The sequence below is a fragment of the Lepisosteus platostomus genome, chromosome 3 (genome assembly GCF_059453375.1).
Source record: "Lepisosteus platostomus isolate fLepPlt1 chromosome 3, fLepPlt1.hap1, whole genome shotgun sequence".
Classification (NCBI taxonomy): domain Eukaryota; kingdom Metazoa; phylum Chordata; class Actinopteri; order Semionotiformes; family Lepisosteidae; genus Lepisosteus; species Lepisosteus platostomus.
The window spans coordinates 5,570,718-5,598,613 of record NC_142613.1 but is presented as its reverse complement, the minus strand read 5'-3'; the positions used below and the strand labels follow the sequence as shown (position 1 = coordinate 5,598,613).

Sequence of the window (27,896 nt, the reverse complement as noted above, 5' to 3'; positions counted from 1 at the left end):
AGGCAGCACAGTGGATTGGCACAGAAGACTGTCCACTGTAGACTGCTGTCAGGAATGTTTTTCTCAGTTCTCACAGACCTTTCTTAGTTTTGTTTGCCACAGAAGATCAAGCGATAAAAAGCTGTAAATCTATGAATGTGTATCTTCAGCAAAAAGAATAGTGCCCATGTGTGATTTCTGCCATCCAAATTGTCACCTTTAACATATTTTAAGTGAAGCATAAAACATTAATGATCTATGAAATAGTTGTTGATTTAAGACCCCACATTTTCTTTATATCTGGACTTTATCATACTTTACCTATAAAATTAACAAAGCTAGTAGGGTCTCTTTCAGAGCATATTACTATGTGACTATGAAATCAAAAAAGATTGTGAAATATCAGCACTGAAAGCTAGCTTCAGAGACCCTGGTTTTGAGAGTTGTAATTACACAGAAGTGCATTTGAAACTGAGAACAGAAGGCTCTGTTACACAAAGAGTGGCAGGAGTCTGGAACAAACTACCCAGCCATGTTGCCGAAGCTGGTTTCTTTCAAGAAAGAGCTGGATGAGAAGATCAGTCAGAAACCACAAGGCTATGTGGACCACAGGCCTCCTCTTTTTTGTAACCTCTCTCATGTACTAATGAGAGGTTAAAATTGAACTAGTCCTATGGGAGAGACATTGAAAGTTCAAGCCTAAGTCACTTCATTACCCGATTGTGACCAGACTTCCTCCAGTGACAAGTGGACAGCTCCCAGAGCACACTGGCAATCAGTCAGCTTTTGCCTAAACAGTGAATCCTGTGACTCCTTGGTCTCCTACTGGTTAGCAGTGGCCTCAGTGAATGATGCGCTACCTCTCCTCCATGTGCTTCTGGAAGGTGTAGCGGGCGTGTCAGAGGAGCATATCTTACAGGCCCTCATTCCCCCCGTACAGTATTGGAGTTGTAGCCATAAGCCAAGTCTTAAACCATTGGCCTGTGCAGATTGAGTTGGGGTATAGGAGAAATATAACTCGTGATTTTAAATTACTGAGTTTTTGTTTGTGCCTCTGAGAAGAAAATAAGAGGAAACCCACCCCTCTGAAAGAAGGTCTTGGAAGCACTGCACTCTGACAGATCGGACAACGTGCTAGTCTCACATTGCACTTCCCCCAGACCCTTGAGCACAGACTCAAGTTATATCAGTGATCTAGATTGTGGTATAAATAGTAAACTCATCAAGTTCACATTTGATCCTAAACACTCTAGAAGCAGCAGATACAACTCTTAAAAGATTGAGATCAAATTTAAGGTCAAACACCTGACAGATGATTTCAAGTGAACACATGTTGGATGTTGTATGCAGGCAGGAAAAGCCTAAGCAATAAATGAACATGGAATAAACTGTCCTAGAAGAGGCTAATCATGAAACTGTGTCAACAAAAGGTCTTTATGTTTCATACCTTTTAAATATTCTGGAAAGTGTCAGGAAGTAATTAAAAAGTCAAAATGTTAGGATATGTTGTCAAAAGTGTAGAATTCAAATCAAGGGATTTAATGTTAAGGCTTCATGTAGTATATGGTGAATAATTATGATCATTATATTAGAGAAAAGATGCTGCTCTGGAATCCATCTAAAGAACAGCAACCAGATACATTCTGCAGCTTAATGGAATGTCCTACTGAAGGAAAATTAGCCTTTTTAGTCTTGAATAGGGAAGACCACAAGCGGACCTGATCTAAGTATTTAGAATCATCAAGGGCAGTGACAAAGTCAACCCAGTGGACTCCTTCGGAGTGAACAGTGACAAGCAAACCAGGGGACACAAGTGGAAACTGCATGGAAGTGCATTTCAAACCGAGAGCAGGAGGCACTTTGTCACCCAGAAGATCAAGAGAGCCTGAAACAACGTACCCAGCCTTTTTGTTGAAACTCATACCCTGGCTTGCTTCAAGAAACAGTTGGATGAGATGCTTGGATCAATAATCTTCTAAACAGGCTAGATGTACCAAATAGCCTCCTCTCATTTATAACCATTCATGTTTTCTACTCCACAAAATTTAGGGAACGGTAATCAACACAATCTTGCAAGTCATAAGCCACAAAAACATGTGGACAGTTCTACATACAGTATGTTAGTATCCACATCACTCAGCTGAATTAATGCTTTTATTTAAACATTTAAAAAACTTTCTGACGCAGAAATACTCAGTTTTCATAGAATGCTCAGTTACACATTGTTTCAAAGGATTTTTATTCGGAAATTTGAAAGCAACCATCTTTTACTTTCCATTGTCTCACAGTAAAAGTCCGGAGGAGAGAGGGTGTGTGAATGTCCTCTGCTGGTATTCACTATTCCCTTGTCATGATTCATGATTCATGATTTTTTTGATGATTTCTCTGTTCAGCTTGCCAAACCCCATTCAACAGGTCACAGACTTTTAAAATGTGCCCCAGAATTACCCTCTGTGGTAGGGGATAATCCCTTGAAACCAGAGCTCAGACTCGTCGCCTCTGGGGGAGGTGGAGTGGTGTAGCTGTTCCCCCTAAAACACCTCCGTGGAGAAACAGGGGCTCTGAACAAGGGTGCCGAAAGTAGGACGTGTGGGGCGTTTTTTTTTTATGTTATTGTGCGGGAATGCCCTTCAATGGGAATTGTTTCTTTTCATGGGTATTCAAGGATATTCTGATATCGGAGACACAGTACAGCTTGCAACTAATATTGCAGATGGGTTGTGTGAGTGCGGTTTACAGAGTAGGCAGGTCAAAGCCTAATGCGGTCGGTAGTGTTGTGATGAGTAATCCGAAAAAGATCGAAACAACCCCCTTTAACTCTCTCTTAAAGGTCACCCTTCTAAAAGCGAGTCGTAAATTTGAGGTTGAACGCTCATTCGTACTCGCACACCAGCAGACGCCCACGGATAATCTCCTCTGGAGCAGGAAGGGTTAACGTGGTCGCCCCGAAAGACCCCCGTGGCGTGAGTGATGCCCCCCTAAAGCCGTGCCCTCTCTTCTTGTGGTAGCTGTTCCCCCCGCTCCCGAAGTCACGGCGAACAGAGCATCAGCACTTTCCATCCTCATGCTCAAAAAACAAAAGCCCTGTCACTCTCACAGGCCCGCGCTGAGCTTTCCATGAACAGGCAAATTGGGGAACTGGAAAGAGCTGCCGCGGAGCGCAGTGGCTACGCGCCGAGATTCAGCCCGTGGCCGCAGAGCCTATTTATAGACTCGCTGCCTCTCTACGAGGCAGCGTGCCACTTCCCCACCAGATCACAACGTGCCATTATTTTCTCCCTCGGTGTGCGCCTGCTGTCAGCGCAGAGCGCAGGCAGGATACTCATGCCACCTGACACCAGACATTTCCCTATCAAAGTACAACTGCAAAGGGATTTCCCCTCATCCAAGCAAGTCAAGTGATCTGGCAGTCGTCACTCTGCTATAACCGGGCCTGTGGATTGAAGTTATATACTGTATGTCTGCGGAGTTTGTGTGATATCATATATTGTTTGGTTGCACGAGAAAACAATTACCGTTCTCATTCTAAAAAGAAGAATGGAGCCTGGAGGAAATATTAATAGCTTTTGGCATGATCCCAGGGTTTCGTCCTGTGTGGTTTTTATAAGTCAGAAGCACAACTACCAATGAAGAATTGAAGGTGATGTTTTCAGTTGCATTCTATTTTGTAACAACGTCATGTTTTTGGCCCACTTTGTCTTGTCAGGAGCACGTAAAGCAATGTCATTTCTGAAACATCCGCAGTAACTCGCCAACCCATTCTCCCCTCCCTGAGCGTTATGTAACATTTGTTCCAGTTTTCTGTGTGATTCTGACTTGTGCGGTGTACATTCATTCAGCATCTGGATTACGTTTTTACCTTTCTACTATGCTCGTGTAACAGGGCTCAGTGCACTGAGCGGGCTACAGGAATGACATCACACCCTCTGAAATCTAGACAATGTGCAATTCTGCTGAGGCACAGAAGCCAGTCATTCAGAATAGTGGTGCTATCCTCTGTCTGGGCAGAGGCACTGTGTGTGCTCATAGACCCCAAGCGACAGGGAGATCTGCACTCATCACACTCTGGGGCTCATTTTACCGCTGTCTCTCGGCAGAACAAAGCTGTAGGTCATGAAGAAATGAGCAGTATAGAGAGAGCATGAGAGCTGTGGTTTCTGCATTCTCTTGCGCATTTCAAAGTGTGTTTTGTCTGCAGACCTGACCAAAAGCTTATACCCCCTCTTATATTTTCCCTGTAAGGAGATAAAATAATTTCCAAGGACAGATTTGTGTGCAAAGTATCAAGCGTGCTGATAATTTTCATGTTATCTTCCAGCCCATGGAAACTATCAAGAAAAAAATAAGAACATCAAAAATTTCAAGTTTCGGAAATAGAGTATGAATTACAGTACTGTGCCACACAGTGTTTTGTGTTAAAGGTAAATAAAATGAATACAGTCTGATTTGATCTCCACATTATAGTACTATACGACAATGGGCTGTTCTAAAAGCATGGACCCTTTTGTTTTCGAATGTGTAAATCAACGGTTGCCCAGGAATCCCAGTAGTCCCTGTCCACCTTCTCTCCCTGGGCCAGAGTACAGGGAAGCAGCGAGCTCCTAATAACCCAGATTCTGGGCAACTTGGCCCTTGTGCCCTAGAAATGCGGAGGCGGCACATTAACCCCCCTGGTGCCCCTGAGCACTGGGCTGCCAGCACCCTGTCACCTCATAAGCACAGGTCACCCACTCCATTTCCCACACTCAATTAAAGTTGCTCTCCAGGACAGTGAATAAGAAAGGCAGGCAGGTAAATGCTGTTTAACCCACGTTGTAATTCCCAGTTTGACCAGCATCAATCAAAAGAGCTGTGCTGGAGCTGTGATGCTCACTCCAGCCAGATCCCTGACGGTAAAGATCTCAAGAGAGGAGTAGTTTGGATCAGTTCAAGTCATTCATCAGTTTTGTTAAGCTGTTAATAGCCGCCATGAAATGAAAAATGAAAAGATCAGGAATGCATATCTTTGTTGCATTCTTTGGGCAGAATAATGAATATGATAGAAGAGGCCCTGCTACAAAATTAATATTTGAACATAAGGCCAGATTCAAAAGGGCCATTGAGTCTTTCCTGCAAATACACATTCTAGGTAGCAGTTATTCCAAGATTCTCATCAACACATTTCTTGAATGAAACCCATATTCAGTTGGCCTGTTTTTTATTGCTCCCTCCACACTGTCTAAATGCAGACATTGGTGAATTAGAACAAATGATTAGGTCCTTCTCCTAGGGTACGTCTTCTATCTCCATACCATCTGTTTCACATTTATGATTTACATTGATCTTATCTCTGGTTAATATTAAGCAATCATGTTCATTAACTTAAATTTAATTTCCTATGGATATCAATGGTTAGAAATACAGCCTACTTAACCTTTTTATGTCTATTGTTCCTGTCCCAGCTTTTCTGTAATACTTCTAGCATTTCGAAATAGGCTTGAAGAGATGCTCAGCTGAAGTAATCTTTCTGCCAGAAGACCATTCTCAATCTGTTTGCCTATTGTCTTACAATCCTGTATTCCAGGATTTGTCTATTCCAAAGGAGAGCTGTGGTGGCAGACTGGACTGATATCTGGGAGTCCTCATCAGTCCAGGAGCGCTAGGACAACCTTGAAATGAACATGGATTTACTGATTAGGCCACACTGCAACTTCAGAACTGTGCAGGTTCCCCAGGAGAGTGCTTTCTGACAAATTGCTTTACGATTTCAGCGGACAGAGAATTAAAGAAAACGAGAAATGAGTGGTGGCGGTTGCGTGGCATACTGTATGAGTGAGAGACAATTCAGAATAAATTTGTCCCAATTCTCCCAGTCTCATCTTTACCCCTGTGATTTTCAGCTTCTTGCTGCCAGATGAGAGAGATGGACTAAATGTCTTCCTCTCGTTGGGTATCGTTCTTGCGTTTGGACAGTCACTCCTCACTCCCCGTGGGTATAAAAGTTCTCTTCATCTTCGCCAGCTGTAGGAAGAAGGGAGGGCTGTTCAACAAAGCCATTGAACGAGCCGTTTTTGGGGTCGCACAGACAGGGCCTTGCGGTTGTGCAGTCTTCATTACCTCGCCCTCACAAGAGCTGTTATGGCACCAATGAGGATGAGTGTGATGATGAAGGGTATCACGTGGAGATATATTTGCTATGTGTGAACAAATTAGACAATGACATCTTGTTTGTTGATAGAGAAACCACCAGAGCAGAAGTGAAAGCAATCCAAGGTCTTTTTGAAAGGGTTTTGCAGAAGACCTGAGCTAACAATATACCTTTGTGGAAATGGGCAAGATTTCCATTGATATTTATGATTTTTACCACATCTTTTAATTAATTAATTTAATACATATTTTTATATTCTTTTTGGTTGTGTTTTATACATTACAAAAAGGAAATTGCAGTTCTGGGAAGAGTTTGGGAAAAAAAAATATTCTTTAATCATTTTGTTGTACCTGAGCTGGAGAGAAGATCTACAGCCTTTTTTTTCTGACTGTCTGGTCAGATATTCTTTTTATAAACCAGTCAGCTGACATTTTCAAGTAGCTAGATCTTGAAGCTTGAAGAAAAATATGATCATTTTCTTTCCGCTCTTTCTAAATGTGTAGGAATTGCAAAGTGGGCACAGGAAAGGTCTTAGACTACAGCAAGGCCCAGAATTCCAGCAAATATCCAGTGAACTCCAGAATGTGTGGTCTGTGGGACTGATCCCTTACAGTCATTGCCATTCAAGACAAACCAGTGCCACAAACTGGGCAATCCTGACCCCAGGAAGTCCATCCCACTACAGGGCTGATACTTTAAATTATTCTCAAATTGACCCTCCTGCACCAGATTACCTGATTTAACAAAGGACGTTTCTGGAGTTACAATAGAAGAGCGTGCAATGGATGGCAGACACAAGATTGCTTACCCCTGGTGAAGCAAACGGATAGTGTTCCTCTCACCTGTGATGTGAAATTATGGATCTTGGGGAATAAACAAGTTAGTTCCCATAAGAACAACACTGTTCCCCTCAACACTATGACTGTCACACTCCGCCCCGGCAACGCCACTCACAGGCTCTCTTTCCCCAGGATGTGGTGAGCACTGCTAACACACATTGCACTGCCTGCTGCACAGGCTGAAAGGGTTTTCCCTTATAGCACAATGGAGAATATCATACATACCTAAGTGTATATATAGTATACGTAATATATATAGTGTGTACATTACTACACTGAAAAAAATGAAGGACACGTGCAATTCTATTGTATGTCTTACTTTTTTTAATGGGCTTGGAGATGAAAGGTCACGGGTTCAAATCCCAAGTGGGTGGGGCACCTTGAGCAAGGCACTTCAGTCAGAGGACACAAATGCAAGGTGCTTGGGATAAAAGCATTAGCCAAATAAATTAGTATTAACAACATACTCATAAGTAATAAAAATCCTAATAAGTGCCATAAAGAATAGGGTCCCCACATTTACTAAGAGCTACAGTATGAGCCCCTGCCGTGGGACTGCAAAGCTGAGATGAAGCAGCGAGTGACATGGACTTTCCTTGTGAAGAGATCACATTTAGCCATTTCAAAGCTGGGTAAGACAGTAACAGTAACAAGAAAAGTCCATCGAAATTGAAATCTGTGGTTTTGTTTCTTCTCACCCTGCAAATGCATGAGTTTCGTGTGATTTTATTTGCGGATTAACAACTTTGCAATGAAAAAAAAAAGAAATATAAAAAAACTTAATTTGTAGCACATTGTGGCTCTCCAAAGGCTATTGAAAAGCAGTGGCAGTGTATTTTATGCCTAATACTTAAAATAGCATTCATTACCATCGGGTACCCAGCCAAAATTATCCTCGCTTACAGCCCCCCGTGCTTTGTTTACAAGGGAAAAAAAAAGTTCTGCTTCAGCTGCAAGGAGCAAATAAAAGCATTTTGTTTGTCAAGTTGGAATTCTAATTCAAATTTTGTTTGAAGGGGGGTGGGGTGGTGGGGGGAGAGGGTGTCAAAATCCATGAAGTGATATTGTCATACCAGCCGGACTGCCTTCTGGTGTTTGTTTTAAAAAGGGAAGAAAAAACGCAGTCCAGGCGCTAGAACCTGCTCTGGGTGCCAACTGCTCGCGCATCCCTCCTCCGATGCTACGGCAACACGTTTTATTTTCAGCAGCGCTGTTCTCAGTGACTCAGATCTCGAAGCCACGTGCTTCACGGCAGGGTTTCGTTTTAAATAACCAGCGAAAGTGGCCAGCTCGGTTTCTTAGGATATGGCTGCCTGCAAAAGACCAGGCGGCCATTTTTTTTTTCTTGTCCCTTGTTTTCAATTTCTCCCGTTGAATTGAGCTGTGAAGAAAGATGGCTGTCGGGTGCGAGGGGCAGGGGAGTACAGGTCATGCTGCTCTCTCACGGATCGTACCTAATGGAAATTTCAGATGTATTTTACGTCATCCTGGATGAAGGTGGCTTCTGAGCAAATAACTACTGATGAAACCTGTGATCTGGTCACACGATTCAGAAAAGTCGGGGAAGGTTTAGAGACAAGGGGAGACGATTCAAATGATCCCGTTTGACACATTTTTAGCCCGAGGGGCCTGTGTCCCTGCTCCTGGAGAGCAGCCACAGTTCTGCCATTTATATCACTTGCTTGAAATGAGCCGTGAGTGGAGAGCTGGGGGAAAAAAAGCACATCATGTTGCATTAACTAAATAAATATTCGAACCAGCGGATCCATTTGCAAATCAGCAGGAATGAAACTCTTTGCCATAGCAGATAGGTAGTTCAAGGGCAGGGTGCTCATGAAGATATCTCCTGAAGGAGGACTAGCATTCATTAATGAGCCAGTCATTTCACGTTCACACTCCCATGAATGCCTTTGTAAAAATACACTGCCTCCCGAATCTCCTTGTAATTCATCTGAATGCTTTTTCTTCTCCATGAATGTTTACGTTGTATTTTTTTATCAGTTCTCCACACAGTTTTGAGTACCATAGTCAACTCTCATTCAGGCATAAGGAGCCAAACAGCCTAATGTTACTTTTGACCTTTCTAATGTTCTCTGCTAGCTACGCTAATTTAATTTGCCACTTTACATCCTGCCTGCTTTTAAGCGTTGCATGGCATGTTATTATCACTGCACTCTAGCTTGCTCGTGGTGTTTGCCTTCTTTATTTTTGTTTCTTTTGCCTGTTATGCCTAAAGCTACTTACAGATTTGTGACTTTTTTTTCAGGTAACTGGGATTTGCAGGCTTTCATCCAGAAGTTCAATCTGGGAAGTCCTGTGGCCACTGTGCAGTTTCTCACTCAGAACGCCAACGACTAATTTGGAAAGCTTAGGCCCATCTTATTGTGTACCCTGGCATTGCCATGGCTTTCTGACAACTAGTTAAAACATACCCAACTGCCTTGTAAAACATGCCAAAAGAGAAGCATTTTTCCCTGCTGAAATATGTACTCCTGTCTTAAGTCACTGTTGTGTATTGATTCCTTACTGAAACATTACATCTCTTTAAAAACAACTCCAGAGCACATTTTCTGTTGGATCTATCACTTCTAGTTGGAGAGGAAATCCACAGCTTTAAGGACCATAGGGTCTCCTGGACTTGTTGGAATTTTAATCTGAGTTTCCAATTGAGGAAGATCTTGTGTTTTGTTTGTCATCCATCAAACCATAGTCGCACAACAACTTAGATGATACACAGAGAGAGGCATGGCACCAGCTGTATAGATCACTATGACAGACTTCAATCACAGCTTTAGGGGATGCTAACATGCTTTTCTCACCTGCTTCCTCACTTTGTGAAGTGGTTAGCTTTTAGTCTTATCTTTGAAGGTAATTACTGTAAGCAGAGCAAGTAGAAATACAAAATCATTTAAGATATGCAAGTAAGAAATGAAATAATAGGAAAGGAAGGAAGTTTTGAGCTGGTCTTTAAGCTTATGCTGCTGGGTTCAATCATTTTCCTCTATGTTTATTGTGTGCTCAACTTGTCAAATGGTGCAGTCACTCTAATTGTTTTGCAATTTATAGGTTTAGTGCTTTTGACTTAAATGAAACTGTATCAAATTGTGAACTGGAATCAGAGCTTGGGTCATCGCTGTGTAATGTGAAAGTCTGAGAATAAATGTCTGCTGTGATTTGGGTTTCTGATTCATGAAGACTGATTCTGATTTTTTTTTTTATTCATGGTTAAGCCTATTTTTCCAGTAAAATTGGAATTTGTGCAAAATAGTTATTTTTCACAGTTTGATTCCATGAGACTGTTTTTGTGTAACTAAGGACATGCACTACTTTATTGCAGGCCACATGACAAACCACTATGGCTTGTCACAGTGTTGGCTCTGGGGGTCATGCAAGACCCCTGTTCATGTTAAATCAAAACTGATTAGGCATGTATTTCTAACCTTCCCCATGTCATTGTGAGCTGAATTAATAGAAGCAACAGCTGAGTTGGATCATCATTTTTTGATAATAAATAATGAATGGAGCTCAACTGGGGCCTCATCTGGTATCTGTTCACTAGGGGTTACTGTGGCTCAGAGCACGTCTTTAAGAATGTGGCCAGTTTTATTATTGCTTGTCCAGTCTCATTCCTGGCAAACACACACTTAGAAAGTTACTCAGGCAGATCAACCAGTCTCTTTTCCTGACTACACAGTGTATTACATCATAGTAGTAACACCTATGACACCCCACACTGTACAGGACAAGCCAGTGTATGGAGTTTCAGTGAAAGCCCTCACAAACCTGTGCTAAAAACGGAGGCTCAGAGTGAGAAGAGCTCTGATTCTGTCAGCACCTGGGACAACACTCCTGACGTCAGACCTGTCGGGGAGGAAGCAGCACCAGAAGACCAGTCTTCACTTCACGTCTTCCTCTTTTTAGATCTAATCCTCCCAGCCCGCCTCACTCACAGAAAAAAGGTTATGGTTTCTGGTTTCCGCTACTATGATTTTATTAACATGTAGTGGATTTTTCTTTCTGTGTAATTGTGGGTAAAACACTCACTGCTGGTTCACAGAATATCTTCTTTTCTTTTGCTTTTGATCATGTCTGGTTTTGTGAAGTGAGGTCAGCTTTCCTTTGACTTTTTTCTCCATATTTGTACATATACAGTATACAGGATGTATACTGTACATACTCATTGGAACTAGCAGGGCTTAATTCCACTCTGAAAAGGACATACATTGTAGTATATACAGTGTACTGTATATTTATATTTTTCACCTTAAACGTTGCTTTGATTTTCCAGATCCTTTGTTGTCTACCTGTAAAACATCCCAGCATTAATTAGAAACTAAAATATTGTGACTTGGATGATGGTTTCACTTTAGGAAAAGGAAATCAATTAAATTAAACAAACATTATGTGACATTATGCATTTACAATATCTTAGGGGAAGAGTATAAAAAAGGCCTGATTTTCTCCCCAGCTTTCTCATTTAATACAGGAGACTTTTATTCGATCTCTGAAACCTCTGCACTCCTGCACTGACAGCACTCACTGCTGTCAATGTATACTGTATCTGTTTCAATCCAAGTGAAAGACACAAACTAATAGGTTGAAATTCAACATAAAAGTCAATGATAAGCACGTTCAACCCTCAGCAGTAATATTTCTTTAGACTCCTATACTGGTAATGACTCCCACAGTGGCAGTCATTAATATTGAAATGAACTACTATATACTCTGCTCTCATGTATTTTCTGGTATTCTTTATAGACAGATTTTATGTTTCCTTTTATGTGAAAATAACATTTCTAAGACCATTTGTTTTTTCAGAAAAAGTGAAATGTGAAATGGCTTTCTAAGTGTTTTTTGTTTTCACAAACAAGTTCCCCGAGGAAGAATATCTAACTTTTGCTTCGGTGGTTTCAGGTGAATCTGACCTGTTTAACTCTCTTTTTGGGGTTTTTACGTTTATTTCCAGTTACTAATTATATGAGAAGGGAAGAAGACCCGGTATCACGGGTCTTAATGTGGAAAGAGTTGCTACTAATTTTGCTCCTCGGCACAGGAAGTACGTCAGGCCCTGGAGAGGAAGTGGGCGGCTCTGACCGAGACCACAATACAGGCGGAAACCACAAGCTCTACTGCAATGGAACTTGCTGGAACCAAAATACTCCTCAGCACTATCTCTGAGCCTGACACTTGGGCAGTGCTTGAGGGGAAGGGGAGGGTGATTATTTTTGTTATCTGAGAAGGGAAAGTTTTAGTTCTATTTGTGCATATTTCTTGTTGTATTTCCATTGACAAGTACATGGTATATGAGGTCAGAATATTAAACAAGATGCTGCATTTTTAAAATGATTTGTTTACTTAAACGCAGAACTCAAATACACGAGACTAGTGGATCCTCAAAAAAAGATAGATGTAATTGAAGATTTTGTTCCGTGATGATTTCTTTCAACTTTGGTATAGCCTTTTGAGCTGGTAGTAAAGAAATATACCTTAAAGGAGTGAGTGAAAGTGATTTTGTGCTAATAGAGAAACAGGGTTAATAGGTCCCCCATGGAGAGAAGGGTTAATTGGTGGAATTGGATTTCCCTGACTGGCTGAGTCATTGTGATAAAAACCTAGAGAAGGTTTCTTTCTCACTCTCCTAGGAACTAATGGAGACTCACAAAACCATAAAGGCAGCATTTTCTCTAATATCAATCCTTAATACACAGGAACAATAATGTGTGTGCATATATGTGCAGCAACTGAGTAAAATATTACAAAATGCCACATTCAAAAGAAGTGACCCATCCTGTTCTTGGTATTTGGCATGGCCCAGTACATACTGTGCTATGTCTCATTGCGATTATTGTAAATTAGTACCAGACCCTTTCTTCAGTCTTCTCTGCTATGGGAAAAAAGGCACATTTTCTGGTGCATGTCATGTGATTGTGGTGCTCTGCTGAAGGCAAAAACAAACCTGGCTAATGGGTCAGTCCAGACAGCCTCTAGGGTGGCAGCGATTGACAAATTCACTTAACACGGAGCTACTGGAACACAGAAACTAAGCAGATGATTACTGAGAGATCTTTCATCTTGACAAGCATCTATGAACATCTAGTGGAACTACTGCGGTGAAGTGTTGGAGTTTACTGTTGGAGACGGAACGACTTGTCTGCTGCTCCTGGATGTTGTGGGATTTATTTGTATACATAAACAAAGGAACAAGTAGTGGTTTATTCACTGCAGACACGGACTGTAGAAAGAAAATGGACTCTTTCTCATGGAAGTGACCTGCACCTGCTCCGAAATGTAGGTTTACTGTGTGTAAATGCATAATGGGAGGCATTAGAAATGCAAAAAATGAGTATTGGAACCAATTGCATTTATATTAACTTTATATTTACATTAAATCCCAGTTTACTTTATATGAATTGTCTTTCTACAGAAGGTGCCTATCACTGGACATAAAATATCAGAACATTGTATTCTAACTTAATTTAACTGAACTACTTTTTCTCTGAACTGATCCTATTTAGCGTTTATCCCAGGTCTTAAACCATAGCTTTATGGACTCCACTTCTTTGGCCCCAGTAGTCATCTAGACAGATATGTACCCAAGAGCAAAGGTTCTTGTAGGATGTATAATATAGTTTAGAAGCTACCCCATATTACATCATGGTACTTTCTTGGTTGATTTATGTGGTTTCATTTATGTGGTTTTTATTTGCTTCTTTAGTGTATTTTATTTGTATAATCAACATTGTTTGTCCTACATTGCCTACCTTGAGCTTAGTTTTGGTGTTCTGATGATGCCTGAACATAGGCATGCACAACAAGACACAGTTCCCCTCTTAGCTGAAGATTGCCATTCTGGATGAACACGTACCAAGCCAAGCCACACACAGGCAACCTCACCTAGTCACCGCAGGGCAGAGAATGAACCTGAACCTACCATTTCTGAAATAATCTCAGCCTGCGCTGTTGGAAGATAGCTTTATTGGATGAACTGCCTGGGAAAAACAGGTTTTCAGATGATCAGAGATGCCGAATGCTTCATGCAGCAGTTCCTTCTCACTTGTAATACAGTCATCGTCATCAATTTTACCCAGTACAGTTCATGCTTCCTGCATATATGCATTATTTTTAAAAGTTGTTGATTTTATTTAATATTTAATATTTATTTAATTTCCTCATGTGGTTACTTGTATCATATTAATCCAAGGATCTCATCCAGCTATTTCCTGAAAACTCACAGTAACCTGGCTGAGCAATGTCAGATCCCCACAAACCTTTGTGTAAAGAGTCATTCCTGATTTCAGTTCTAAATACACTCTCTTATTCCACTTGTGTGCTCAGGTCTTAGTGTCACTAGTTCTCCCTATGTTGGGTGGGTTGACTTTGTCAGTAACTTTCAAGATTTTAAATACATCTATCAAGTCCAACCATATCGTCCCTTATTCAGGTCTAAAGAGATCCAGTTCCTTTAATACCAGAAATAAACCTTATTCGCCTTCTTGGAAATGATTTCCTTTTTGTAACGTGGTGACCAAAATTGTACGCAATCATACAAAGCATTTTAAGTGATGGTCTTAGCAAGAGAATTTCAACTCCAGTAGTTCCCGCAATATATTAGTAATTTACCACATTATCTAGATGAGTACTACTACTTCTGATAATACTACTACTTCTACTAATAATAAATGTCTACATTGTGGAAGAAAGGGCAGTCAGTACTAATGCTGTTGTTTATGTGCTTCAACTAGTATCTATGTCACTGAGGACAAACACTCTGTCAATATCAGTGCTTTCTGAAAGAGGGTTGATTTCCAAGAACGACTTTGATGTGCAGATGATCAATGTCTTGTTGGAGGTTTCACTGACCTTATTATTGTGTCTCACCAGACTGAGAGGCTGCACAAGGGTGATTGAGGGCTTTGTTCCTTCTGAGGCTTAACCTACCTCAATAAACCTTTAGGTGCCCTTTCTGTGAACTCCGAGAAATAATTGACCAATTACCTGATATTTGCACCAATCTTTAGGAGCTTATTACTTCAAAAAATAAGCAGCAAATCCTTTAATATCACATCCGAGGATTTATTTTTTAAAGAACCTCTGTGCTCCGAGATGCACAGAGCTTTTGCTTCCACTGTTGCAGGCAGTTTTCCAGATACACAGCACCTATATGGAAATATAAAGTGTTTTGAAAAGGAAAACAGTGGTATTGGTCAAATATGAAGAAAGAGTTGTTTTTTATCATTCACACAGAGGAGGAATGAAGCTCGCTAAAGGGCGATAACATCACTTTGAATGTTGCAACATAGCAAACTTGTTCTAATTTTTAAAAAAGACAGTTTTCGAGCTATAAACTGGGGTGTCCCCAGCTGGTGAGGATTTCCAGACAAGCAGACTAAGTCATAGATGAACTATCTCCAGGCCAAAGCAAGTGTCACTCAGAAGAGGAAGGAATGGGCTGGGAGGAAGGGTAGACCAATACTCAGGCAGTTATCAGGCTACACAGCAGTACTCAAGGCTGATCATCCTGGCTGCAGATCTCTGTGCAACATGCGGGTCAGATTCATCAGGTGATGGCGGAGGGCTCTTTCTCTTCTCAGCAGCGACTTCCGAGGACACCCCTCTGTCCTCAGCACTTTGCGTTCTGCAAGTGGGCAGATGGCAGAAGTGGGGGGTGAGGCAGTTCAAAAGAGACTAATGTTATACTATGACAAATTGAATCCAAACAATAAACCCCTGGTCAGACACACGGAATTATGCAGTGGCGACACACATAAGGACAGGGTCCTCCACCCCCTCCACACATCGAGCCTAATAGCGGAGCTGCAGCCCAACCCGGCAAGACTGGTTGCAAGTAAATGGAACCAGATGACCTTTGGCATAAACACCAGGCTCATTTCCTATTCTCATCTGTCACTTATCCCCTAGCAGCAGGAGCCTTCCATGAGCCCACAGCAATGGGATGTGTATAATTAGCATTTACAAACGAAAACGACCCTGTTTTTTAATCTCATTGGTTGCAGTAAGGACCACTAATTTGATTTGGTCAAAAACGAAAAGACAGAGGAAAAGCTTAACCCACTAGGGCTCTGAACTCACTTAAGAATCTGAAACAAAATCTGCGGGTTGGCAGCAAAATGTGAATCGAAGGCGGCGTTGCATCACTGCAGGTAAAGTACGGCAAGAGTAAGGGACAAAATTAAGGAGGACAAGAAATTGAGAATTCAAATGGGCCTGAATGAAAAAGCTTATATGTAATTTCTTTGTGACTTTTAGGGTGGTTTGGTGTGAATAATGCATTCAGTATCAGGCTTAAAAATAGATCTCACACAGTGAAAGTACAATTGTTGCTTAATTTTGCTGTGCTGGTTTGGAGTTTGGTGGAATGTTTTGCGATCCTGTTCTAGTGTATTTTTTAAATGTGTACACCACCTGTCCTGTTTTTGTAGATCGTCCTGCCACGCTGTCATCTTTTTTAAATTGATGGTTTCAGAAACATAGCATCATAGCATTCATAATGGTCTGTCTGAAAGATCAACAGACAAGATCCTGGGCAAACTGCAAGATAATTCAAGAAACTTTAGATACACAGCAATTCACACTGATCAACACTGCCTGTTTGACACAGGCTGATCACTGATATTCATTCCTTACCTACAATGGCTGGTTTTACAGCTAACTAATAAACCTCAACAACGGTGAGAATACAGACGTGTTGATTGATCAATTGATTCAAACAAAGTCATTGTGACTTCAGCATAAAACGAAAAGCAGAAGACATGGCCCTACAGGACCAGTAGTGACTATCTGTGATATAAAGGAAGCCTGAAGCTTGAATGAACACTTGAAGGTGTACTGTCTATTTCCTTGGCAAAAAGAGGCATTGTTTCTGTGGTAGTGGCTAGCATTGTTGGTGGCCTGATGACTTGGTGATCAGCGCTGGGGTCCAGGGGTCTCTGGTTCAATTCCAAACTGGCCCTTCTGTGTGGAGTTTGTATGCCCCCCCTGTGTCCAGACCTTCCGGTTTCCTGCCACAATCCAAAACTATGTTGTATAGGTGAACTGGCATCTCTGAATAGTCCACCAAGTGTGGGCGTGCCATGCCAAGGAACTGGTGCTCCATCCAGGACGTACCCTGCCTTATACCCATTGTCTGGCAGGTCTGGCTCTGGCCTAGTGTGACCCAGTATTGTGCTAAGTATAGATGGATAGATGACACTGCAGTCAACCGCTGCCATGTCACATGACAGAGTCACCCAGGGAAATAACAAAATGCCCTGATGAAATGTGGAATGTGAAACAAATGAAGGATGGAATGTCCTGATGGAACAGGGCCCTGTGCTAGTTAATGTGTCTCTCACAATATAAAAGGATACTTCCAGACATACTGTTTTGATTAACCCTGTTTGCAAATGCTTCTCATGTCAGCTTTCCAGAGTCATTAATAGAGGTTCTTCACCTTCAAAACCAGAAGATTTGTTATCAAAGAGGCTGAGTCTACAATCGTAGCGCCTGGAGCATCAGTTCTCTTGTTGCTTGCCTCTGATTTTCATTCCATCTCAGCCCTTAATGACTTAATCCAACCAACTAACTGAGTAAGACGTACAGTCAGCTCTGTTTATCAGATCTTATTCAGGTGATACGTGAAAGATGCCTCTAAAACCTATAGGAACCTGGCACTTAACCAGGTCTGCCTACACCTGACCATTCTCATAAAACCACAGTTATGCCACCAAGAATATACCATCCTCATTGTAATCACAGTGTTTTTATTGCCTCAAGACTCTGTATCGCCCTCTAGTGGAACAGCCTCACGCCTGTTTGAGTCCATTTACCATTTTGGCTGATGTATGTCTGAAATGTAAATGGTTTGCAGAGCTATCCGCTTGCACACTAATTGCTACCATTGTGTTATAAGGGATTTTCCTGGGCCTACGAGGATACACCTCCTCTTCCAGCCAGATATTTGCAGCTTTATCAGAATTTAACAATCTCTTTAAATATCCGTACATGGAGTTTATAGTCTTTAAATTAAATCGAAAATTAACATAATCTCCAAAGGTTAGAGAGGGGGAAGAGAGAAAGAGCTTGCTCTGGATTTGAATGAGTTTGACTTTCTAGTGTCAACTTGGCAAAGCACGTGTGCAAATGTTGTCGTTTCATACCATTCACCTCCTGTATCTGAGCTGTATTTTAACATTTTAAAGAAAATATTAGGAACTGGACAATTGTTATATAACAACAATATTTGCGATGTAAGTCTTCAGGGAGGTAAGTTGCGTGTGTTACCTGAGAACACGGGCCTTTCGCTGATTGAATATGATATTGTGGTTGTGTCTTTTTTTTCCCACTGTATATTTAAATAGCTAGATAATGATCTCTTGTCGGCTGGTGATTCCACGGAATCCCCACATGCAAACAAGTCGGGGTGCTCAGTCAGAGAGGGCCACCGCTGCCAAGCAAACATGTCCGGTCTGGAATATTTAAGATGATTCATTCTGCACACCTACATACAGCATATACAGTATAAGAAGAAGGCCCTGCAAAACATGATGTGGGGAAAATAGTATTGTGTTTTTTTTATTAAGATGCTTTTGTTGCTGTTCTGTAAGTCTTTCTTTGAATCTGGCCTTGCGGCTTCCTGCATCACCTCTCACACTTCCTGCAGAAACTTCCATAATTGGCCGTAGGGATGGGTTGATTATGTAATTGCATTAGAAACCTCTAATTGTGCAATGTGGCTGGTGAAGAAACGGGGACTTTTCATTGCTGGGGGGGCTATACTCAGGTGTAGAAAGAGCAGAGAACAGAGGGAGGTAGATAATGGTAATGGGGGGTGTGGGTTAGCCAGGCAGTGAACGATTCTTTGTCCAAACTGCTCCTTCCAAAAAGGTTATTTCCCTTCGAGAGCACCACCCACCTCACCCTGACTCTCCTGCATCTGCTGCCTCCAGCTGGAGCAGAACACAGCCAGCAGTGGAGCTGCCCCACAGAGGGGAAGAAGAAAAACAGGCACTTCTTTGCGCAAAGGGTTGTGGGAGCGTGGAACAAACTACCCAGCTTCAACAACAAACAGCTGGATGAGATCCAAGGATCAATGAACTGCTGTCAAAAGGGATAGGTGAGCTAAATGCCCTCCTCCTCTCTCTTACGTTCTTGTGAGTGAACACAGGACGCCGCAATCCTTAGTTTACTAATATACTCAAAATAAAGAAATGCTCTCTGGGCAGGAGAAGACCAATAAGGGAATCAAAAATATTGATTGATACAGGGACAGTCGAACATAGGCCCTTCCAAATCACTTCACTGCAGAATTGTGCAGGAAACATTTTTAGTTGGCTGATTCCTTGACAGGTGATCAAGTTATACACTTACAGGGTAATGAAATGGGGGTGTCTGGTATTTTACCACATCTGTTGTAAAATGCTTAAATTTTCCTTTGGACAATCGCAACTTTAAAACAGCTTTTTTATTTCTTAGTACAATACACTGGTAGACTCAGGCTCCGGAGAAGGTGAGGGTGGAATTTTGTTCCTCTTTAAATGTTGTTGCTCGTGGTCAATCTTGGTGGTCATCTCCATCAGACAATCCGAACACCGGGACCCAGACTGAAATCAACTTTTCAACAAATCTTCCAGTGGCAGATTACAGCCTTGTATTTGGGTTTCTATTGAGCGCAAAGACGAAACCATTCTTAATTACTTATTACTAATTAATTACTGATTAAAAAGCTATTATAATTGGGTGTAGCATGTAATCCAGACCTTATTTCAATCAGCTTTTCAATAGTTTTCATGCTAATTGTTCTTAAGAAAGAAAATGTGCATGAAAAAACGTCACAATTGCTGTAACAATTTTTGCCTGGAAAAAAAGAGCTCAGAATACTTGCAGACCTGTAGCGTTAAAAATCAGCATCACTGATGGGATATAATTAATCATGATTTTTATCATGTTCAGCTTGATGCCTTTAACCCAAGAAAAGGTTTTGATTGTAACACAAATATGCATTTTACTATTACAATCAACATCACGATATTGAGCCTACAGCCAGCGGTTTGGACAGTACATTCCAGTTACCATTTCACCCGGTATATCACTGTCTTTAGATGTGATTACGGCAAATTGGTGAAGAACAGAATCGGTTGGTTGTGGTATCGCTTGCTCTTTCAAGAGCTAAATCTTCTCTGTAATATTAATTGACCCGTTATGTTTAAACACCTGCACAACTGCGGTGTTTTCGGGTGTTTTGCCCGACGTTTACTGGTATGAGGAGAGCGTCTGCGACGGATGTTGAATGTGTGTGTGTACAGTACGCGTGCTCGCGCTCGAGTGTGCAACGGAAGGGAAATAGTACCGCTTTTGTTAGTGGAAAAAGCGTCTCTACCAGTTCCTCTTTTTGTCAGAAGAATATTCAAATCGCTTAGCATTGGTTTTCACTTGCCTTGTCACAATGGGTAAAAGTTTCCCTTGGTCACTGGTATTTGGCATCAGACTTGAATAATAACTCCACGCCACGAATGAAATCCTCACAACTATATTGTAATTAATGTCGTTTTCAGTTTGTTTCGAGTGCGCCAGAAATTCACGTAATGGTAAATGTTACTTCCTGCAATGAGTCCGTCAATACACAGAGCTTCATTTTTACAGTAATATGAATTAGTAACCATATTGAGAAACATCTACAATAATCTGTATTTATGATTCATGTTTTATGACAAACTTTCGGTATGTCGTATTTTATTCTCGCCCTTGCAAAATCAGTATTATAATTCGGCCCTCCCACAAAAATTGTCACATTTTACAGGGGATAAATACAAAGCTATAATGTTTTAGGGTTCGGATTTTAGGAAAGTGTCAAAGGGAAGGGGAGGAGAGGGACAGAGGGTCGCCCGATCTGTGTTTTAGCTGTCCTAGAACTTGTACGATTATTTAATGGAATCTGTACTTCTGCATGTTCCATCGCTCTCTATTCAACGGGAATATCCAGACCGTCCGGGATCCCGGGGGACGCTGTTCACCTACACGTTATGCCTCGTGTTGGTTTCCTGAGCCCACTGGGGACCCCAGTTCATTAATTTTGCCAAAAACCACAGAGAGTGAGTCAGACCATCTCCCACTCAAGTCTATTCTGTAACTCTCTCCAGTAGGGGAATCTTAACATTAACAATATTTAATTTACTAAAATACTAAAATATCATTTTCTATTTTTTCCCTAATGAAAGCTGTTTTTCCGAGCCAGCTGTACTTTTTTTTTATTTATTCAAGCCCAAAGTTGCTAATTGTGAAAAACTCCAGAAGGATTGATCACAGTTGTAGGTCACCTGGTGATTAGTAGGCTGTGCACATGAAAGTTTCCCCAGTTTAAGGTTCTGACCCATTAGCAATGCTCAGGTAACACTATCAAGCAGATAGTTTGGTTTCTAGGCTCTGTCTCTGGCAGGACAGGTTTGGACTGGCCTGAGTAACACCACAATTGTTAGCCATATAATGTTATCAAGAAAGTCCTTCTAAGCCAGCAGGATAGCTGGGGCAGGTGCAAACGTCCATCCATTTTATCCAGTTCAGAGTTGTGGGGAGCTGGAACCCATCCCAGCAAGCCAATAGGCACAAAGCAGGATACGCCAGTCCATCACAGGGCAGAGACACAGAGACACGCACACACTCACAACAGTGAGCCAGTTTCCCCAGAAGTCAATTAACCTACAGTACCAGTATGTGCTTACACTGTGAGAGGAAACCGGAGCACCTTGAGGAAACTCACACAAACACAGGAGGAACATGCAAACTCCACGCGGCTTGCACGTTGCTAATTGAACCCAGGCCCCAGAGTGTGCTGTGACAGTTGGATAATTTTATTAATTCTTAGCTTAGCTATTACATCCTGAGGGAGGGGGCGGGGGGGCAAAGCATGAGATAAATATTAACACAGTGTACTTCTTTTTACTAAACATAGGGACTATGTTGTTTGAAAGCCAGACTGATGAATATCCGTCACGGTAACAGAAATACAAAGAGCTCACCAGCCCATTGAAAGATGCTGCCTACAGGCGATTTAATCCCGCTGTGCTATGGAAGTCCCAGTGATCAGATCTATTTGCCGAAGGAAAAACCCTTCATTCTGGTTTGTGAGGGAAGCATCACGGTGTTGCCTGATCAAGATCATTCACTGGACCGAAGATCTGGCGAATCCGTGAGACACTGTTGTTCCTTTCGGGTGCTGGGGTGACCTTTCAGTTGGGTATACCACTACTGGGAGAAACGTGGTCGGGGCAGAAAGAAATTGAAAATGAGACATTTTTGTAGTTTTAATCTGATCACAGTGATTCAGATCAGGACACCATGACTAATGGGGAAGCAGCTTCGGCCTTCACAGGGTATCTGTCAGCATGCTCCTAAATGAGCAGTTATAGCACTGAAAGAACTATCTTTCACCATGTAAGTCATCTCAACTGCTGCTGTCGAATTTGCTTTCCATTGACTTGTAATTTCAGGTGAAATGAATAATTTGCAATGTGTGTAAATGTCAATGCTCAGTCTTTCCAGAAGCTAAACAGTTTATGTATATATTAAATCTTCAGACGAAGAGCCATATAGGGGCATTTTGAGAAATCTGGACAAAATGGAATGTTTTACATTGAAATTGCATTTATGCAATGTTGTTTGATTATAATTAAGGCAGCAGGGCGGTGTGATGGTTATAGACACTGCCTCATAGTTCTTGAGTCCTGATTATGATGCCGGGCCTGAGGGCCTTCTGTGTGGAGTTTGCATGTTCTCTCTGTGTTCATCTGGCTTTGTGCTGTATGCTCCAGCTTTCGAAGGCCATGCTGGCTAAGTTAACTGGAGTCTCTATATGGTGTGATCTCTGAGTGCCTGTATGTGTGTGCCCTGCCCAGAGTGCAGACATGCCTTGTGCCCTATGCTTCCGGGATAGGCTCTGGGTTCCTGCAGTTTATGCCTGTATTCCATTAATATTTATTACGGCTAAACTGAGTCAAACAAGCCAGGTCCAGTCAGGTCCTGAGCCAGCTTTGAACCCACATTGTGCAATGACAGTCTCAGATTTTCATTGTCACCTGAATATGCACACATTTAAAATGTTGGTAACATGATGTAGTTTGAAATTTATACTGGGGAGAACATGGAAAAAAGGTTAGAAGGCTGTACGTCCAACCTAGCTTTTCTCTGTCTAATGTGAATTAACACCATGACGACCATGATGTGGTTTGTATGCATTGGTCATGTCATGTTTTTTATCAGTCAGAAGTGCTGAGGTCAACGTAAGAGTCTAACTAGTCTTGTGTCTTTTTGGATTGCCTTCTGTGAATGAGGGAGCCATATGTCTAACCCCGTGTAACCCCGGCGTCCTGGCCAAATTTCCCATTGGCCCTTACCAATCATGGCCTCCTAAAAATCCCCATCTATGAATTGGCTTCATTACTCTGCTCTCCTCCCCACTGATAGCTGGTGTGTGGTGAGCATTCTGGCGCACTATGGCTGCCGTCGCATCATCCAGGTGGGGCTGCACATTGGTGGTGGTGGAGGGGATCCCCATTACCTGTAAAGCGCTTTGAGTGGAGTGTCCAGAAAAGCGCTATATAAGTGTAAGGAACTATTATTATTTTTATTATTATTATTATTATTATTATTATTATTATATAAAGCGTTTCAGGTGGGTTGGTTAAAAGGAGAATCCAGGTGGCTAGAAAACACAGTCCACCTCTCTCAAATACCCAGACCAAATAATGAGTGTTCAGGCCTGCATCTGGAACACAGTAAGCTGAAACAATTCCCAATTTTTAAACTAATCATTCCCTTCTTCCCTGCTAAAATAGATAACTTTTCAATGTGTGCTTTCCTGTGCCATGCAGATAAAGGAGACCCTTGAGAAGACCTGCTCTCTCTAATGGAATTAAAGATTCAAAGATCCCATTACACCAGCATTGACAGTGAGGAGGTTCGTCTCATTTTTGGGGGGGTTGTAGTTGATTACATATAGTTGACCTTTAAGAGCTGATAGCCAGCACTTTTTTGTTTGTTAAGTAACATATAGCAAACTAATTACAGCCCGACGGTAGTAAGTGACACTTTGGTGTGACATAAAACCATTCATTTTTCCCCTGAGAGAGTTGTTTCTTTTGATTGGCTAACACGCCAATGAGCAGCAGTGTTTGTCCGGCTTGAAGCTGTTGTCCCACAGTCCGTTTACTGTTAGTTATCAACTATCAGAGTCTTAGCGTGCGAAGGTCTCTGTGGGCCAGGAGCGCTTAAAGTTGCCCCTCCTCTCAATACAGCTGAATAAAGCTTAACAATCAATGCTACACATGTGGGGCTACTCCAATGTATAGTCCTGTCCACCTTATCACTTAATGATCCCGGATTTCAGCTGTCGTTTAGCTTCTTTTACCCTTACTGGGAGTTCTGTATAACACAAGTGTCCGTAGCTCCAGTCCTGCAGAGCAAAAGAGTCGTCTGTAGTTTGTTTATCCTGAGCCCGGAATTACTTTATTGAACACTGGGCACATTTCCTGCATGTGTATAGACGCTGGCTTTAATCTTGACTAATGGGTTCAAAAACTATAGGGAGGGACTCTGTAGAACCAGGGGCGCAAACCTCTCTCTCAGGATAACGTTTTTCTAAACACCTTAGAAGTCACGCTTTTTCACGCTTTCGAAGCGCAGCGCACCTTGGCCAAGTTCATGAAACGTGGGCCAGCCTGTGAAATGTGTACGCCCTTTTGCCTAAACAGAAATCGGTGTGTTGAAACTGGAACGTATCAAATATACAAGTCAGAGTACTAGTTTATGAAGCCTAGTGGGATGTTGTCAACGCGCACCGAGAGTCTGATTATCCCTCAATGTCAATGTCGCCGGCTTGAAATACTGAAGAGGACGACAACTTGCCCTACTCACAAATGAAAACGCGATGACATACGCGGTTTTATTTGTTTATAATTACAATTCTTGTTCAAATGTACTCACTGTTCAAAAAAATGAGTCTAATGCACAGTTTAGGGGCCGGTATACAAATTCCCCAACCGAATCTTTTGCGCGTGCATAGTTGTGACAAATAACTTTAGAAAATGTAAAAAATATTTAATACGAGATGTTTAAACTTTAATATTATTTAATAATACTTTGCCGGTATGTGTTTATCATTTTGGAGAGGAAACAAAACAATTAACATGAGTGCGACCTGGCGAAGCCCTAGACGAGTTGAAACACAGCTGGCCGGTTCAGAAGGGTGTGTTCGAAGAAGACCATTTCATTTCTGATTTGAGTTAAACTGGGACTCCGGACCCCGGCGATGAACAGCATAATTTAAAAGTTGAAAAATAAAGGCACCACTCCCTCTGCCCCCAAGCCACAGATAAAATGATTGGATGAAGTAAATTTACCGCGTTACCGTGAGACTACAGTAAATATGGGAATGGCAACAACAAGAGATGGGTGTTGTATGAATGGGAAGTATGGAGAACGCTGAGCTAATGAAATCATGATTGTAATATTTAAAAAGCAACTTAACCGGACTTTCCCTTCTGCTCAGAATAGAAGACAAACGCGACACAATAACAACAAACAAGGAAAGTCGCTCGGTTCCTTTGCAAAAATTATTACTTTTAAAAAAGGCGCAGATAAGACTTTTTTTTTCTTTCTTGTTTCTAAATTGGTGAAATCCGATCCATGACGTTTCGTCCTTTGCGGTTCCTTTAAAGGCTGCGGGTTCCGATCGCTTTTCCACTTTGCAGCTCGTCTAACCGGAACTTTTCTAACCAAATCGAGAGAGAAAGGGGCGGCGCCGGATCCTCGCGCCTTATTTGGGGCTTCCAGTTCAGGCTCGAGCTTTTGGCTGGGCACTCCAGCTCAAGTCTGCGGGTCTGCGGAGCACTTGCAATGTTTACAAGCGATTAAGTCTGTGTAATTAAAAATCTTTGTCCTGCAGAACTCCTTTTCCCCTCCCTGGAGGTTTTGAAATGTACTGGGTTGTAAACACTGTTTTCAAACAATCACGCCTCTGTGCTCGCAGTTCAGAAAAAGTAGCATCTGTTGAGTCTGAGCCAGTATACACTGAAAAAGTACATCGTTTTGAGTTTTATTTCATCGTTATGCACATCTCCAGACCCATGGATTGTAATGACTCGTTTTAAAACCCGTCAACAAGCACACATAATTCCTTAGACCATCTGAAGAAAAAATGGAGGGAGTATCTACACTTCCTGCAGATTTCTGGAACGACGGTAGTTTTGTTTTGGCTTTTGAAAGTTTCTTTCTTTTTAATCTTCAATAATGCTCTAGGCTGAAACACTCGATATTGTTGCAAAATAACGTATCCCAAAAGGAGGGGGGAGGTGAGATAAGTGACCCAAGTCAATACAGGCCTGTATAATAATCCAGGAAACAAAAAGTCCAAGTTTATTTTTTTATATAAATTTGAAAAGCACATTACAGCAACCATACATTCACATATAGGCTTGTAAATTAATATTATTTCAATTATACATCCCCGTTAAAAGAAGCATTAGTGAAAACCATTTCCATTAAAATTGCCCACTCTGAATTCTAGAACAATTATCTGTGCCAGCATATAATTGCGGCTATTTAAAAGCGAATTACCTTCTGTATACAATAGCAGGCCACCAAAAAACAAACACAACACACCGTAGTTTTGTGGCGCAACTATGAGAAGGTTCAGGGGCTACTGTGGTGTGGCACGAGCCAGGAGACCACGAGGTCTGACCTAATGTCCACAGAGCACCCCGAGGTGACTGCTGAGAACGGCTCACTCCATCCTCTATTCAACGTCTAAGTCTGAACGACCTCCAGCTACGTGAATGGACTGGGCTGACTGCTAGATAAGTTACACCGCCCATGGTAATGGCACGGGGGTCACAGCGATCTCAGATCGACGGAGAGCACCTAGATGACTAGATACCCTCAATACAATCTCAAATAGCTTTACAGAATGGACAAAACATGACTGGTCAGAACAGGTTCCAGTGCTCTCCATGCCTGAGGTTCATGGTACAGCAGTCCACCACGCTAAACCTGTCCGCAGACACTTTCCATTGAGAGTGACCCGAGCACCCGGTCTGGGTGACTGCGGCGCGTCCGCCGTTCACCATCGCAAAACTCCCGTTTTCTATGGCATCTGACATCCTTACTGGTTACCCGATTTTTAAGATAGATTTCTTGTTGTTGTTGAAGTGGCATCCTCATCGGCGTGTCGCAGCAATCGTGTTCAGAATCTGAAATCCATCGTTAAAAAAAATGTGAAATGCAACGATTTGGCGTTCTAATAGACGTGAAATGCGTAAAACTATGTATTTTATAATGGGTCTGTTTTAGTGTTGATTTCATACCCTTTTAGTCGGCATAAGTTTTATGTGCAGTTTTATCTGTGTTTACCTCCTTATCTCTTTCTCCAGCGAGCATATCTGGAAAGGTGGTTGCTTAAATCAGTGGATGCATAAATAGATATTATTACAAGTAATAGCGGTTGTAAATGAACGCGTCTGCCACCGGAGCAGCTTACGAATCGCCAGTTTCAGATTCATAGATGCCGCGAAGGCTTGCACTTCCTGTTGCAATTTATTTGAATTGTGGCTTTTGAATTCATTACAATCCAAAATCTCAAATGGAAAGGGTCGTCTCGCGACTTTTTTTTCTAGGTTTATGCATTTACCGGGGCCGCCTGAAAACAACTTCATCTTAATAAATGCTGCATTGCTAGTCATTGTTGGAACTGCATCAACTCCAACGTAATGACAAATAGCATATAGCCAGCGCATTGTTTGTGGGCTAACCACAAGCCCCGAATTAGCCTGCACCGCGATCTGTGCACATGACAATTGCAACCTTTAAATATTGCACCATCTAAAGAGCTGTTGACGAAGCGGCAATTAACACGAACACGAAGTAGCCGCGCGTGTCTTGCAAAGGTGCAAGTGCACGGAGTCCCG

The 27,896-nt window shown here is 41.8% G+C and overlaps 1 protein-coding gene across 3 annotated transcripts in view; it reads left to right on the top strand.

The window, feature by feature from the left end:
- pebp4 (phosphatidylethanolamine binding protein 4) overlaps nt 1–10,118 on the top strand; it is a 124,406-nt gene extending 114,288 nt beyond the window's left edge. For all 3 annotated transcript variants that reach the window (XM_088624071.1, XM_088624069.1, XM_088624070.1), the window contains one exon: nt 9,212–10,118. In XM_088624071.1, the coding sequence (XP_088480197.1) occupies nt 9,212–9,303 (92 nt within the window). In that variant the 3' untranslated portion in view covers nt 9,304–10,118. The remainder of the gene's footprint in view (nt 1–9,211) is intronic.
- The last annotated feature ends 17,778 nt before the right edge of the window (nt 10,119–27,896 follow it).